This window comes from Lactuca serriola, chromosome 9 (genome assembly GCF_051521515.1).
Source record: "Lactuca serriola cultivar US96UC23 chromosome 9, Lser_US96UC23_V15, whole genome shotgun sequence".
NCBI lineage: Eukaryota > Viridiplantae > Streptophyta > Magnoliopsida > Asterales > Asteraceae > Lactuca > Lactuca serriola.
In genome coordinates this window covers 169,628,090-169,644,946 of record NC_136416.1, presented here as the reverse complement: position 1 = coordinate 169,644,946, position 16,857 = coordinate 169,628,090, and the positions used below count along the sequence as shown (strand labels likewise).

The 16,857-nt window shown below is 32.5% G+C and overlaps 1 protein-coding gene across 4 annotated transcripts; it reads right to left on the bottom strand.

Annotated features, from left to right (window-relative positions):
• Positions 1 to 3,331: 3,331 nt before the first annotated feature.
• Positions 3,332 to 8,801, bottom strand: MRE11 (DNA repair and meiosis protein (Mre11)). Of its 4 annotated transcripts, none has more exons than XM_079021050.1 (23): positions 8,718 to 8,801; positions 8,206 to 8,248; positions 7,992 to 8,086; positions 7,750 to 7,907; positions 7,566 to 7,656; positions 7,373 to 7,492; positions 7,229 to 7,297; positions 7,044 to 7,135; positions 6,834 to 6,936; positions 6,506 to 6,613; positions 6,361 to 6,423; positions 6,204 to 6,275; positions 6,046 to 6,123; positions 5,872 to 5,934; positions 5,689 to 5,749; positions 5,511 to 5,593; positions 5,309 to 5,422; positions 5,122 to 5,199; positions 4,972 to 5,040; positions 4,598 to 4,857; positions 4,352 to 4,475; positions 3,639 to 3,848; positions 3,332 to 3,546 (listed from the first exon to the last, which is right to left on the bottom strand). In XM_079021050.1, the coding sequence occupies exons 1-23, from the start codon at positions 8,793 to 8,795 to the stop codon at positions 3,514 to 3,516; spliced, it is 2,265 nt and encodes a 754-aa protein (XP_078877176.1). In that variant the 5' UTR covers positions 8,796 to 8,801; the 3' UTR covers positions 3,332 to 3,513. The 4 variants fall into 4 exon arrangements, with proteins under 4 accessions (XP_078877176.1, XP_078877177.1, XP_078877178.1 ...); XM_079021051.1 differs by having other exon boundaries at positions 7,992 to 8,127; positions 8,718 to 8,780; XM_079021052.1 differs by having other exon boundaries at positions 7,992 to 8,127; positions 8,658 to 8,771.
• Positions 8,802 to 16,857: the final 8,056 nt, after the last annotated feature.

Sequence of the window (16,857 nt, the reverse complement as noted above, 5' to 3'; positions counted from 1 at the left end):
TTTCATTTGGGCAAAGCCCTATTTATAGGCTCGAAAGAGTCGGTTACAATTATTATTGCAATCGTATGATTGCAATACGACAAACTATATTTACATTTTAGACCCCTAGACTATGAAGGATCTTACACTTTATTTTACGTCCTACTGACACTTACTTTATGTCACATTCTACATCCTACCGACACTTACTTTATGTCACATTCTCTCGACTAGTAATAATAATTATACGAAATAAATGACAAATAATTACAATTCCTTCCACACGGAAATGACACATGTCTTCAATAATTTCTTTGTTCGTCATTGCTTACGTCAATCCTCCCACCACCGAAAGGACATATATTTGCTTCAATAATGCGTGCTTGTGTCATTGCTGACGTTATTCTTTCATGAAGAGAGTTTCTTCCATGTCTGAGTAGGGATGCTTTTTGTTTTTGCTTCTGATGTTGTTGTTGCTTTATGATGGCTTCCATAATTATACGATCATTCTAATTTCTAATTCTAATGGAGTATCTAAATCACTAAAAGTGCTTTTTAAAATTACTTGAATTGTTGATATATGAATATAAACAATTTTTATCCTATCAAATTCTTTAATATTAGATAACCGATTTCTTATTTGTTGTTTATTTATTATGGGTATAATAATATTTCTTTGAGTTGATTCTATAGGTATAGGTTATTCTCCTATAATTTTTCCATAATATATAATATTTTTTCTAGAATAGAAGTTTTTTAACGTGTGATACTTAAAATTATGTTTTTCTGTTAATGTAAAATTTGTTTTTCGTATAGCATCTTGATTAATAATGTTTTTATTTATTAGAGCATCAAAAGTGTATCCAGATTCATTTTCTTCGTTATTAATAATTATTGGTGAATTTTCTATTTCTTGAGACATAATTAACAAATTAGTTTTGTTATCTTATCTTCAATACTTTTTATTTGTTCTTGTTGCCAATTTATACTAATATCTACTATATATATTGCTTCAATATTAGATATAGTATTGATTAGTGATATTTTAGAATCTACTTTTAAATTGAAAATAAATTTTTTAGACTGTTTTATTGTTTTACGAAAAAAAAAAATTCTTGTTTATTAAAATTAAGACTTGGAAAACTCATAATTATAATTCTATAAGAACAATAATTTAGTTATGTTTTAGATTAAAATTACGATTAAAAATTATAGCTTCAAATTTGATAGTGATAGTGGAGGTTATTATGACTATTATATTTTATGATGATTATGAGAAGTAATATGCATGATAATTCATAACGATGAATATTCATATTCATAATAATATTTATGATGATGCATGATAATTCATAACGATGAGAATTCACAATAAAAACAATACGTTGCTTTGATACCAAATTTTGCACATACGATGACGTTAATAAAAATTAGGATGGATCGGAACGTTATACCTGAACGATGCGTCAAGATGTTTGAAAACAATTATATAATACATATTCTTACTTGGATAATGAAGTTTTGTTGTTTGTAATAATGTGAATAGTGTTTGCTTAGTCATCTAATATGTATCGTGAAATTATAATTGTGATATAAATAGACTAGACTAGCAAAAGTACGTCCATTATAAGAAAGGATGTTTAATAATAAGTCCATGATAGAAAAGTTTATTTGCCTATATAAAGCTTGGTCTAGTTATAAATAACTCAGAGTTATTTTGTGTAAGATTTAGATACTTTCAAAGTTTTCCTTTTTTGAAATTTATATTTCTGACAGAGTTCATATCCAAATTCATATCATCAATTATAATCACAACATTCACGTTATTGTTTAAAATGATAGAATTAGCCAAAAAAAAACCATAGAAATGTTGAACCCATGGTGTGGTCAATTTTTTTTTTTATTTTTTATATTAACAATTGTTTATTGTGTTATATATATATATATATATATATATATATATATATATATATATATGAAAGTTGATAATTCTTTATTCGGTTAATATCAATATATTTCAACACAAAAAGATATTATGTTCAACCATTTATAGTTTAAACAGTTATAACATAATTTTTTTTTGTTTTTAATATATATATATATATATATATATATATATATATATATATATATATATATATATATATATATATATATATATATATATATATATATCCACCTTGGATCATGATCGATCCAATTAAATTGTTACAAGTTAGGCATTATCATTCATGTATAATATTGAATTATGATGTCTAATTCAACATTTTGTTTTGCAAAATTAAGTTTACAACTAAACTTTTTTGGAATGACTTATTTTAATCAAATCAAATCAAACCAATCGATTATTAAATACATAATTCCAAAGGAAACCACTTCCAAATCGCATTTCATGTTTAAGGTAGTGTTTGTTTTTTGTCTGCAGATCTGCGTGGCCTCTTCTGTCTGCGCCGCGTAGACCACGCGCATACATTAACCTTCACAGACTGTTTGTTTTTGTGAAGACTACAGACCTAAAAATGTCTGTGCGCCCTCTTCTTGGTGCAGATGTGGATCAGAGTCTTCTAACATCTTCAGACATCTTCTAGCCTAAAAAACATATATATCTTTATTTTTTTAAAGTTTTTTTTTAATTTATATTTTTTCCAACTTTATTAATGAAAAAAAATTACAAAACTTAAAAGAAAAAACATTCGACAATACAAACATGATATTTTTGACAAATTTATAAATAAAGATTTATTACAATAATAGTCGTAGAAGTTGTTTATATAAATATGAAAAAAAAAAAAATCATACTATATTCTTATATTTTTGGGTCAAATTTTGTAAAACATTATTTAATATAGTATCGTCAATTTTTCTCGAGAAAATATTTATGGTATGTTTTTAATAGAATTAATTGAAAAAATCGAAATTTATTTCCATCAATTTATATATCAAAGTCTTTGATCACTAATTATAATGTCTAGTTAGAACTTTGCAACCAAAGTTGTTGGTTTTTATCAAATATATCCGTTAATTCATAACATTTTTATTTTTATTTTTTATACAATAATACATAAAAGTTGATCTAGATTTGTTAATTATTTATAACAAAGTCATAGAAATATTAAAAAATCACTTTGAAGTTTTAAAAAATCAGTTTATTTAGCTTTCAGTTTATTTTAATAGCCTACAGATGTTAAAAAAAACAGTCTTCTTTTTTCAGACTGCAGACGTTTGGTCCACCTCTTCTACTACAGAGGTCTACAGATGTGGTCCGCAGACTGCAGACATTTTTCCTCAGAAAAAACAAACAGCACCAAAATGTTGAAACCACATAAACTATTTTTTTTTTTTTGAAGAAAGCTCACAAACTCCCGATTTTATATTGTTCTCAAAACTTTCTTATTGCAGTTTCACAAAATCTCAACTACAAATCAAATCATTAACTAATGCATGTCAAAATCAAAAAATGCAGATTACATGGCCTGGATTATACATAGAAACACACACTAACACTACAAAATTACGATAATACCCTCGCTTGTGCTACCTCCTTAATGCACCATAGTTCCTTGTCGCCTGCATAAAGATAAAAAGTAGCAAACAATGATAAATCATGATGATGATGATGATGTGCTAAAATCCATATTTTCTTAAAACATGTTGCTTACCCTTGGTTGAGATTTATTTGTTTTCTTTGGAACATCATCATCATCATCGTCATCATCATCATCATCATCTTTACTCATCATCATGTGTTGGATTGATGATGAAGTGTTGTCTGATTTTCTTCCCCTTTTAGCAGTAGTGGACCCCCTACCTCTTCCCCTAGGAGCAGCACCTCTTTTTCGGCCCTTACCTTGTATACTCGTGTCATCATCCTTAAAACAATCAAAAGAAAAAGAAGGGCAATATTGTCATTTGTCAAAACTCAGAACTTAAAAAGGAAAATCAAAAGAAACACCCATATACACTTGATGTCTGTCTTGAATAAGTGATTTATTTATACATTAAGATTTTTTTTATTTTTTATACGAGTAAATGACCATTTTACCCTTTTCAATGCATAAAGTGTTCCTCCCCCTAGCATTAAGTAGAAAAGAAACACTCCAAAACCCTATTAAGTCTGTTTCTTTTCTAGACTGAAAAAATCATCTGAATGAGATTAAATGACCAATTTACCCTTACATTCCAAAAACAACCATTAATTCAAACAAAATATTCATCAGTTTTAACCTAAGAGAGGTTATGGAGGAAACTGCACATAGCTTAAGTTTTAATGTCTTAATACATTAAGTCACTTTTTGGCTTAATCCATTAAGCTGATTAAGTAAAAACAAAAACAAAAAGCTATATAAATAAATAAAAACAAAAACATTCATACCCCCGAAGTATCATGAAGCTCATTTAATCCAAATTTCACAGCTTCATCACTCGAATCAGAATCTAAATTTTCTTCATCAACAGCTATACTTTGAACAGAAGCTGATGCAGCAACTGATGCTGATCTGGAATAATAAAATAAACTAACTTTATTTTCTTAAACAAATATATATATATATATATATATATATATATATATATATATATATATATATATATATATATATAATATTAAAAATGAGGAGACCTTTCTGAACGACGAAACATGATGGATGCATCAAGGGTAGTTTGCTTCAAACTATTAGACCCCCTACCCCCCCTACTACCCCTACCCCTTCCTCTTGAAGTTTTGCTGACTTCAGGGACATCACGAGCTGATTTAAATCCTTGTAATGTTCCTTTTTTGCCCCTGGCAGTAGACTTTGACCCAATAAACTGTGTGCTTTCATCATCATCATCACTAAAAGAAACTGCACTTCCAATTCCAGGAGCTTTATTTATCATATTCTGCATAAATAAGAAATTCAAAAATAAATATTAGCCCAAAAAGAATTGAATTCCATCCATATAACAACCATGGAATGGAATACCAAATTCCAATTCCGCCCCCTCCCTACCTACCTCATCGAATTGAGCACTAGATGAAAATGGTTGATCTTCTTTAGACTTGGATCTTTCCTTCACTCGTGTCTGCATTTATATTATATTATTATATCAATAAAATAGAACTGAAAAATACCAAAATTAAATCAAGATTTTATCTTTCATTGCCTCTAAACACTTTTCCACTTTGACAATTATATCCTCAACTTCAACGCTCAGATTATCTGGATCCCGAGATATATTTTTCTGTTTTCAGAAAATAAAAATATGATCAGATAATCATCATCATAAAATATATATATGATTTTAAAAGAAATTTAAAAAAAAAAAAAAAAAAAAAGAATGTAATGCTTACACGTGTTTCTTCAAGATTGTATTGTAAACAAGAGTAAAAAGCCATCTTGTCATCTTTGTTAACAAAATTGTGTAATGCTTCATCTAAATCATTCACTGGAAGAATCTCCATTTTCTGTAAAAATTATTATAAAATATTGTTAAAAGTGAAAAAGTAGATTGATATTTTTATAATAAGAAGTCAAAGGGAGTTGACCATGTACCAGTTGACTTTCGGCTACTAAAGCTTCAATGTTTTGCTGATTCAGTTCTTCAGGTCTCAATCGATCAGTGTCCTTAATTTTTGCTAAAGCCAACAAAAAGTTTTAAACAATTACTAAAAGTTTTGAAAATAAATTGAATAATTACAATTTTTTCTTGTTTTGAGATAATCTTATTAACCTTCACCCTGAGCTCTCTTTGAAGCTTTTGAAAAGATAAGTATATCTTGTGGATTTGCAACCTACAATTTTTATAAAATATCATGTCAGTTGAACCAATATTAAAGAAAAGCTTCAACTTTTATAAAGATTTACTCTTGAAACTAAATTAAAAAAAAAAAAAAAAAAAAAAAATAGAAAGTACCTTGCCAACATACTTTTGACCAAATTTTTGAGGGTTTATTGTCATAAATCCAGAATAATCAACCTAAAAATTTATTCATGTGAAAACAGAAAAACATGCATAAGTCTGTTTATTATTATTATCATTAGTTATTAGATAAAGGGTAAAATAGTCATTTTAAGTACGTTTTAGTACCTTTACACGGATAAGTGGAAGCATAACCTCTGAATTTCTAGCATCCCTTCGACCACATTTTTCTATCAGACTGTTTACCTAATGCAATTTAAAGTAAGTTACCATATCTGTAATTTCTATGTCAAATTAATCTTAGGATTAATTAAAAAAAAAATTACCACATTGTCCAGATGTTCAAGAATTGAATTTTGATCATTTGGGTCAATGTCAGATTCATCCTTTAACACTACCTGTGTCATCAACATTCAGCTATTAAAAAAGACTCATTCAGAAATTTTATAAAAAAACAAAATTGCATATATATTATCAACCTACCTCTTTATATTCAAAAGGTCTTACAGAGTGTAGTGGAATCTTAGTTGGTCGATATTGATTACCCTGAATAAATATTTGTCAGACAATTGGAATAAAAAAAAAATTAAAAAATGTATTTTTTTTCTAGTTTGTTTTCAGGAAGAACCTTAATTTCTACAAGAAGTACATGTTTTGGTTTTGATTCACCATCAATAAGTGATGTGGCAACAGAAGAACCTGGTTGAGTGATGTGGAAACCCATACCTGGAACTTCCTATTAAATATTTAAACATTAAAATATAAATTAATATTTAGTCAAAGCTTTATGGAATACAAAAACTTGAAAAAAAAAAAAAAGTTGTTTGGTTTGCATAATGGAATGGAATGGTGTCATAAATCCATATGAAAAAGTTCATATGAAAACTCATTCCACTATCTTGCTTATTCCATTCCATTCCTTTTACATTCCATTCCAACTTGGAATCAAATTCCACCTGAGGATCCACAAGACATTCATGTTCATGCCCCCAAACTATAAAGTCCAAAAACCGAGGTAGAAAATGTTCATTTATGGCATTCTTGGGATTTGTCTTCACTCTGCATATAAAAAATAACTTTAATATTTTGCTATGTCTCAAAATCATTTTCTATTTCTCAACTTTAGTAATCATATGTTTCAAATATTATTTAATATTATTTATAACCTGTTTTGATGAAGCACAAGAATGTTGAACCAATCTGACACTTGACAGCTTTCTTGAGCTTCAGGTCGCATCCATTGTACAGCATGTGGAGTCTATCATAATACATAAACAGAAAAGAAAATTAAAAAGAATAAATAAAGAAAATAAAATATGCATAATTTGGATAAGAATTAAGAAGAAAGAACCTGAAACATTCTATTTAGACGTTCATCTCTTATATTTCCAAGGCCATATAAAGCAACAGAAGTGGAACCCTGTAAAAGTCATATAAAACAATTATTGCATTATTATACTTTTTTAAACTTTGATAAAAAGAATTCACAAGGGACCTTTTTTATAAGAATTGGGTAGAGAGTGATTTGCCCAACCCCAGATCCTCCAAGAACCATTTTCCCAAAGTAATTTACAAGATTGCATGCTGAAAGAATATCAACTGCAGAAAGATTATCCTGTAAAAAACAAAAAAGATGTTATTTTCACTATAACTTAAACCCTAAACCCTAATTCTACTATGAATATTACCACTCCAGCTGGATCATCATGATTTCCATGAATACTGAACACTGGTAAGCCAACATTGAAATGAGGATCTTCATAGTTTACATGACCAAACCTGTTCACATTGACACAAAGTAAAAAGAAAAAAGAAAAAAGAAAAAAGACAATCCCATTTGTAGATGTTACCAAAAGTAAAACAGATCATTACACATTTGCAAAGTTTATAGTCTGGTCACTGACAACTTGGAATTGCACTGGTTTATCATTAAGACAATATCGACGCAAAATCTCAATTGCTTTCACTAATGTTGTTCTTGATGGCTTGTTTTCATGAAAAAGATCACCACCAAGAAGTAGGAAGTCCACCTGATGACAGATTGAATGTTAGTTTTTATCATATCATCCACTTACAAAAATTTAATGATGAATGTGGGAGGAGAAATATGTTACTTTTTTCTGTTCTGCTATGGAGCATATCTCTTCAAATGCTTGAAATGAGTCATGCCTTCGAACCTCATCTTTTTCCATATAGCCCAGATGACAATCTGTTGCAACAAGTACACGAACAGTGTTGCTATTATCCTCCCTATATCATACAGAACATGTAGACATGTGATAAGAATTAGGGTTTATAGATAGTTCAAACAATTAGGACATCTTTTACCTTGATAGATCACCCATTGTACAAGAGTTTCAGCTCTTAAACCCTAAAACAACAGAACAATAATTCATGATTAGAGAAAAAAGCAGTTAAGTATCTACTATCAATGAATTTATATGAAAAGAAGTGTCGATAAAGTCTCTATTTTGTGCATGCAACAGTCAAATCTCTAAACAATTAACAAAGTTCAAAGCTAAAACCCTAAAGCAATTACAGTATTTCTGAAGCAAGCAATGACATAATACAAGTAGACTTTTGTTTTAGTCGATTGTTAACTGAGAATGGGAAAGTCGCATGGAATTTAAATCTTCGCATTCAATTTCTCAAAAAGGATCCGATAAAAATACGAGCATACATGTATAATGGAAGAAGAAAAAAGCTAACTTCTCGGAGCTCTAGAAGAATTAAAATTTATAACAAAAAGAAGATAATTAGTGAAGAGGAAACAACTTCACCTATAAGCAGGATTAACGAAATGCTGTATGAACTTAAGAACTATGGAATTCGTCGATTACCGGTGAAGCAGTGGCGGGAATTTGAAGAAACTCCGTCTCTTCTTCGTCAACATAAAACTTTGTCACCATGGATGCCATTTTTTATTTCTCTCAACACTTTTGGGCTCAAAATGACAGCATAAGTCCATTAGCCCCATTTATGTTTATGAAGTTTGGCCCAGTTAGAAATCATTAGCATTGAATATTTTGACATATGAAATAAATGATAATGTGATATTATTTTTGAGATGATTTGATTTTTATTTTACTGAATCTAAATTCTAAAACGAGTTGTATATGATTGATGTTTGTTTAAACTTCAAACCATATATCATGTACGTGGTTAGGAAACATTCCTTATTATTTTTCTTGAATTATTAGTTGTAGTATAGTATATTTTTCTTTGTTTGATTAGGATTTCAATATATGTATAAATTACTAATGATAAGATTAGATAAAACACTAAATAAAGTAAATTATGAATCAAAAAATTGTAGGTTTGATTGACATACTAAGGAAAGCACAAACATATTATTTCACAAAGAAAAAGTTTGTTTTCAAAAAAATTAGGATTTACGTCTAACTTGAACATGTTTAAGAATGAAAAGCTCTCTAACTGATGGTTCAAAATGCGTAGGGACAAGATGTTTATGTCTTTTGAAGCAGGAGAACCTCGTCGGTCTAGTAGGTTTCATCTGAAACCATAGAGATATGGTTATCTCATCACATATTACAAAGACGTCAGTTGTTTGGGATGAACCGACCAACTAAGAGAAAACCATTTAGTAATCAGATTTTGAGAAATGGATTGCAAGAATGAATTTCTAAATCTAGTCTTTGTATGGGGTTCAAGTACGAGGCTTGGTTGAAGCACTAGAATTTGTAATATTCTTAGTGTAAATGGTTGTTGTTCGATAAGACTTATTACATCCATAATGCCCATACATTTCTGACAAAGACTTATCTAGAATTGTCAATGTCTCACATAAACTATAACTCGAAGAGTGTGTCCAGACCTCTCATAGTCTTCTTACCCATAACTCAATGCATAATTAACATATGCAACTCATTACAGCTCCAAGCATGCAATTCGAACAATATGCAAACAATTACAAAGCTCATTATCATCATCATAACTGATATAACAACTAAGCATGGAATTCTAGCATCATGCCAAACATCTCATAAACATGCAATATATTAATAAATATACATATGCATGCGATCATTATTATGTGTCTATATGATGTGCAATGGTTCACCAATCGTTCAAGAAACCCCACACATGATCTAACCACCTCGAGACGATCATGTCCTCGGAAAGAAAAAAGCAATGCATGTATTGTCCCCATTCAATTTGTCCCTTGACGATGCATTATTCGTCGATGCTATAGAAGAGATAATGGGCAACAATGAGAGATTTAAAGTACGACCATTGAGTGGAGGTCGTCAAGCAAAACCACTGAAGTCATGTATGACAATCTTATAGAAAGTGTTATGGGAAAGCGATATCTACCACCAAAATTTGTAAAGACGTGGCCATCGGGATCAATGATAAAGGAAACTTCAAATCTATCATGATAACCTATATGAACCAACTATAGGTAACCAGGTGGATTATGACATGTCTTAATAATTCGTAAAGGCATGGTCACCTGGATTAACAATAAGGAACACTTCAAATCCACCATAAATTTTGTAACGGTTAATCCACTGTGATTACCAACAAAGGATTTTGGGGAACCCACCGCGACACTCCATACAGGAACAAGCCACCAAGAATGACGAGAATGGAATTTTGAAGCCACCATAAGTTTATATAAAGGTCAACCCATTGAGATAAACAATAGAGGTCTTCTGATAAGGTCTCACCACTATGATTCATAAAGATAGAGCCACCAAAATCAAGAATAAATGGACCACTATGAGCCACCAGAAACCGATGATCCATAAATGACATTGATGTGTTTATTTTTAATGCACTAGTTTTTTATTTATAATTCCTAGTCTATCGCATCTAAACCATACTTTACAGGTAGTGAACCTGATCGAGTACAATATATTTTTTTTATAAGCAAGGGTGTTGAACTCAATGGGAACGGTAGTGAATTAATATTAGAATTTTTTATTATAGGTTACATTAAATAAATGAAAATAAATAAAAGTGGGGGGGGGTTATTATTAAATTAACAGCTAATCTCGATAAACTTATTGGAAACGAATCACTTCAGGTACTTTGGTTCAAATTATATTACATCTCAAAATCATGGATAATTACAATTGTAATGGTCTTTTATTCATTATTCACCGATTCATAAATTGATTTATGTATCTAGTCCATACACAAATACTAATGACTATAAAGACTTTTAATTTCAACGTCATGCAATTAATTATCCCTAAATTCATTATTCAGTTCATATCATGCAAGATTTGACTTTTATTAATCTTAAACATTATTAGAATTAAACCATGCTAAGATTGGTCATCTAAGACATACAAACACATTAAAGTTCATAACTTTATTAACCTAACCCTATGATTTGATCCAACACTAGTCACAATTATTTTATGGTAATAAAACAACTATGATTCAATAACATATAACTAGATTGTTCTTCTAATCACATAAACTCAACAATAGGTAATAAAGCAATGACCTTTAACACATATGGATCTTCAATAAAACTTGAAACAATAAATTAAATATGAATAAACAAACCAAATATGCAATTTAATCCAAAATCTCATGATTCATCTAACCTTGTACACAATTAGAATACTACTCGTGATCAGAAAAGCAAAACAAATGATTCCCGACATGAATATGCTCTTGAATCCTTCATATCTTTGCTCCATATTAGTTTAACGGCCCTACGACCGCCTTCTAAACCCTTAAAATGGCTTCTCTAAGGTTTATTTTCGTAAGGAATGAATTAGGATTCAAGATATGACATTAGGGTTAACTTTCGGCTCTATTTATAGGTTTTAGCGTCCCCACGACATGGAGAAAGTATTGCCATGCCGTGGGAGATAGAATCTTCCTGTGCATGAAATTTTTCGATTTTCCACGTCGTGGAAATGCTTTTCCACAGTGTGGGAACTAGGAATCAACATTTTTCTCAAAAATGAAAGTTGTCTGGAATTTTGTCTAGTTTTCAAAACATTTTGAATCTCATCAATCATTGTTGAATAAAAAAAAAGTGACCCTCTTGAACTTCAGCTACCGCAGCCTCTAAGCAACCGCAGTCAAGCAATCTTATCATCTGGCCATCCGAAGTCTTCAGCACCGAAACCGTTATCTTTACTTAGTTTATTTTGTCTTATCTGTACAACACTCTAATGTCCAGTATGCCTTGCATGGCTATTGTTAGAGTTGTAAACTTGTCTCTATAAATAGAGTTCATTTCTCATGTAATTTGTACTGGTGTGAATCTCTCATCAAATTCTAATGCACATCAATTCTCATTCTATCTTACTTATCAAACCTTCTTACTCTCATAATCAATTACCATCTCTTTTAAAAGAGCAAGTCACTTGTGACTTAATCACTAAGCTAGATCTCATTTACTAACTTGGTTTGAATGCATTCCTTGTTATGAATATGCTTTTGTGTATACTTGATATAACAATTGTTGTCATTTACATTTCTTTACTTTTCCGCATCTAACTCACTAATTTCTAATACTTAGTTTTATTGTTGAGCTAACAGATCCTTCGAGATTAACTATTTCCGCTATATACTTGTTCTAACGATTTGTTCAAGTGTGTCTCAAAGTTTTTCTCTCAACAATTGGTATCAGAGCCATAGTGGTTGCTTTTTGAAAATCGGAACTCTGATTTCTCGAAGAGCTTTCTATACCACTGAAGCTCATTTCTTAAACACAAAAAAATCTTCAAAATGGCACAATCGTTATCACTAAATGTCTCCAACATTGTTGGTGGTTCTAATCGAGCCCCAATACTGGTTGCGAATGAATACCATCACTGGTATCAAAGAATGGAAAGATATCTTAGACGACTTGGTAGAGATGTTTGGCGATCTATAGAAGAAGGACCACATGTTCCAGTCCTCACACCAGTCCAAACTGTTGGAGCCACAACAAGGCTAGGAGGAAGTCAACCGGCTTTGAACTGTCCCACCAAAGATGATCTCAACAAGATGGAAAATGATGCTATTGCCTTTTATGAAATCTCTTGTGGAGTTGCTCCTGACAACTTCGACATCATCATAAACTGCAAATCAGCAAAGGAGATTTGGGATGTTCTCAAAAACTTGTACGAAGGTTCAGAGCAGGCTCAACACAAGAAGCTCACTACGGCCCTCAATGAATTCAACAACTTCAAAGCTCACTTCGGTGAAAGTTTGGAAGACTCTTTTAAGAGATTCAACTTGATTGTCACAAAACTGTCCAATGCGGGCACCGTCCGCAACAATCATGAAACAAACCTATAGTTCCTTATTGGCTTGGGAAGACATTGGACAACAGCCAAAATGATTGTTCAAGGAGACAGGAAGATTCACTCGTTGTCCCTCTATAAGCTCTATGGTGAGTTACAAGCTCAAGAGTCCACTGTACTCAAGGACTGCTCAGACTTTGGAGGTCCACTTGCTCTTGTAGCACAGTCATCTCACACTCAAACTTATCCCACTTCGTATGACTCATCACCACAGTCATATGAAGCAGACTCAGAATATGACGATGAAGAAGAATTTCAAAATGCCATTGCCCTTTTCAATTAAAAATTCAATCGCTTAGCACCTTCATTTCCTAAAAATCAACAGTACAACCGACCACCTTTCAACCACAACTTTCAAAATAATCACTTTCATTCCACCAAGAATCCTCTCTCTCCACTGCAGCCTCAACAAACACAGTCTAAAGACGTACCACTGCAGCCTCAATCAACTGACTCTGATACCTCTTTAGAAGACAAAAGTGACATTGTTATATGTCACAAGTGCAACAAAGAAAACCATTTTGCCAAGGATTGCAAGGCAAACGTAGTGAAAGATAGAGCCTTCTATCTCAGAATGGCTCAAGAACTAGAGGACAAAGAAAAGGGAAAAGCCTACATTGCTCAAGTGAAAAGAAATCATCAAGTGTGGTCATCCGGAGACGAAGATGAAGACGATCGCAGTAAAAGAGGAGGCAAGATCTGTATGATGGCAACTGCTGATGAAGACGGCTCAACCAAGCTATAGAAGAACCATTGCTATATGCAAAAGATGGAACTCTCAGCATTGTGGAACATGTAAAACTTATGATTCAAACTTTAAATTATTGCATGCATGACTGTCAACCTTACTTGGACACACTTAATGACACATGTGTTGCCGTCCTTACAGACTACAATAAAGCCTTAGATTAGAAGAACATCGCTTCGCAGGAGATGTTCCACGTTAGAGGACGTTTGGACAATAAGAGACTCAAAATGGCAATGTTAGAGAAGGACTTGATGCTAGAAAAGGATGCTAGGATGTTAAGCGAAACACAATTAGAAATAGCTTTAAATCAGAGAGATTTAGCACATAATGAAACTGTACGCTTAAATCTTTTAATTGAAAAGCTTTTTAATGAAACTGAGGCCATTGAGAATCTTGTTAATAATGGGAATGTTGATAACACTTTTAATTGGGGTTGGTACAATGGGTATCCAACCGCAACAGACTCCTCACCTCGGTTCACACCGGAACGTCCCTATGTCCCTCCAGACCGCAACTTCTTATTTCCAGTCAATGACAAAACATTTCCTGATGATATCCAAGCTCATTTTGGTAAACTCCATGATCTGAGTAATAACTGTGTTATCGAGGAAATTCTCCCTGAATTTTCTAATCATGTTGATAACATAGATCACTTTGATTCTCAGACTTCATCCGTAGTCGATGAGGAAATTGTTGTAGAAAGTCCTGAAGTCAGATTAGACTTTCCATCTCTACAGTTTGACCGCAGTGTTCCTAACCGCAGTCTTGGACTGCAAACCGTCCCATTACCCAGTGACAATTGTCCCACTAAAGTGTCCACCAAGGCTTACTTTGCGGTTGTTTAAAGCACTACACCGCAGACCTTAGTCAAAAGTTTTGTGACTATTGAACCAATTAATCATGAATTACCAATCGAAAATTTTGAATTTGGTCAATGTTCTCAAAATCATGACTTCTCCAGTTCGGATGAATCAAGTCCCTGTTTTTCAAAATCTTCAAAAGATTTAAGGAAAGCGCAATTAAATGTCACTGACTGCGGTTCTCCTAAAACCGAAGCTAAAAGAGTTTTTAAAGAAGAATTTTGTTCCCGTGAGAAGCAACGGGAAATTCATTCAAAACGAAAGAAATTTATGGAATATCCCAAGTCAAAGAGTCCAGAAAAACTTGTTTTCTTAAATTGTCATTTCAAAACAATTGTTTCCAAGAAAACAAAAAAGAAGGAGTTTACTGTTTCTTACATTACTCAAAAATCATCTGACTCTAAGGATAAGTCTTTTCGATCAAATGGTTTTCAAGTCTATTCATTAGACAATCCAAAATGGAAAGGTATTCTACCTACTCCGACCCTTCCAAAGTCACTCTAAAAAACTCAAAAATAGAAAGGAATTTTGCCAACTCCGACACTCAAAAGGTCACCTCAAGAGTTTAAGAAATCACCTCACAAAAGGCCTGCACGTGTCTACACACCTGCGAGACCTACAAAAAACACCTTTTCAAAACACACAGACAAAAGGGTCAAATCTTACAATCCTCGGACTGGAAATAAGCATACTTTTTCCTCAAAACAATAGTCTAAGTCAAATGTCAGAGAAAATGTTAAAAAGTTCACGTGTCAATGTCAATATCAAAAGATCTTCTCTCATGAAAAATCTCATCGTTCTCAAAAGACTTGTAACTATCCACAATCTCACAAAGCTCCAAAAGATCTCAAACACCCATGACTAGGCTTGGAAGTTGACTTAAAACCTGTCCCTGTCACCTCACATCATGCATCGATTAATACCTCGTATGTGACTCCGGGCTCCAAACTCGCTTGGGTGCCCAAATTAACCACTTAATTTCTGTAGGCATTATGCAAGGAGGATCAAGAAGAAGAATGGTTGATCGACAGTGCATGCTCCTTGCACATGACCGGAAGATTAGAATACCTTTGGGATTTCAGGCCTATATGCAATGGTGGAAATGTTACATTTGACAACAATGCGAATGGAATCATCCGAGGTTACGGTGTACTCACTACGGGGAACTTTTCAATACAGAAGGTTGCTTATGTAGAAAGCCTTAAACACAATCTTATCAGTGTTGGCCAACTATGTAAGGCAGGCCATCGAGTTGAGTTTGATGATCAATTCTGTTACGTTATGACAAGTGATAGAAGTACCTACTTGATCAAGTCACGATCTGAGGGTACCATGTATCCTTTGGATGTCTCTCTCATCATTGGAAAACCGCAGTTGTGTTTTCTCTCCAAAGTTGTATCCGAAGTTAGCTGGTTATGGCACCACAAGCTCGCTCATCTCAACTTCAAGTATATCAACACCTTGGTTACTGGAGAGCTGGTCAGAGGATTACCCATTCTCAATTTTAGCAATGACACTCTATGTCCTGCTTGTGAATGTGGTAAGCAGTCCAAAGCAAGTCACCCCATGGTGATTGATTCTTCAATATCTGAACCACTTGAACTTTTACACATTGATCTCTGCGGTCCATCAACCGTAGCCAATCTTCATCACAAAAAGTACATACTGGTTATATTTGATGACTTCACTCGCTTCACTTGGGTATTCTTCCTCAGACTCAAATCCGAAACACCGCAGATTCTCATCAACTTCATCAAAGAGATAGAACTTCAGATCAAACTGCCTGTAAGACGCATCCGCAGTGATAATGGCACTGAATTCACTAATCATCCTCTCAACAACTTCTTGGTGTCAAAAGGTATTTCTCATAACTTTTCGGCTCTGTATACACCTCAACAAAATAGTGTAGTAGAAAGGAGGAACCGTACTCTAGTGGAAGCAGCCAGATCCATGCTTAACTTTGCACACCTTCCTCTTACTTTTGGGCTGAAGTTGTAGCAACTGCATGCTTTGTTCAAAACCGAAGCATCGTGTGCAAACGCCTCAATAAAACACCATATGAGGGTCTCAACAAACGGAAACCAAATGTTCG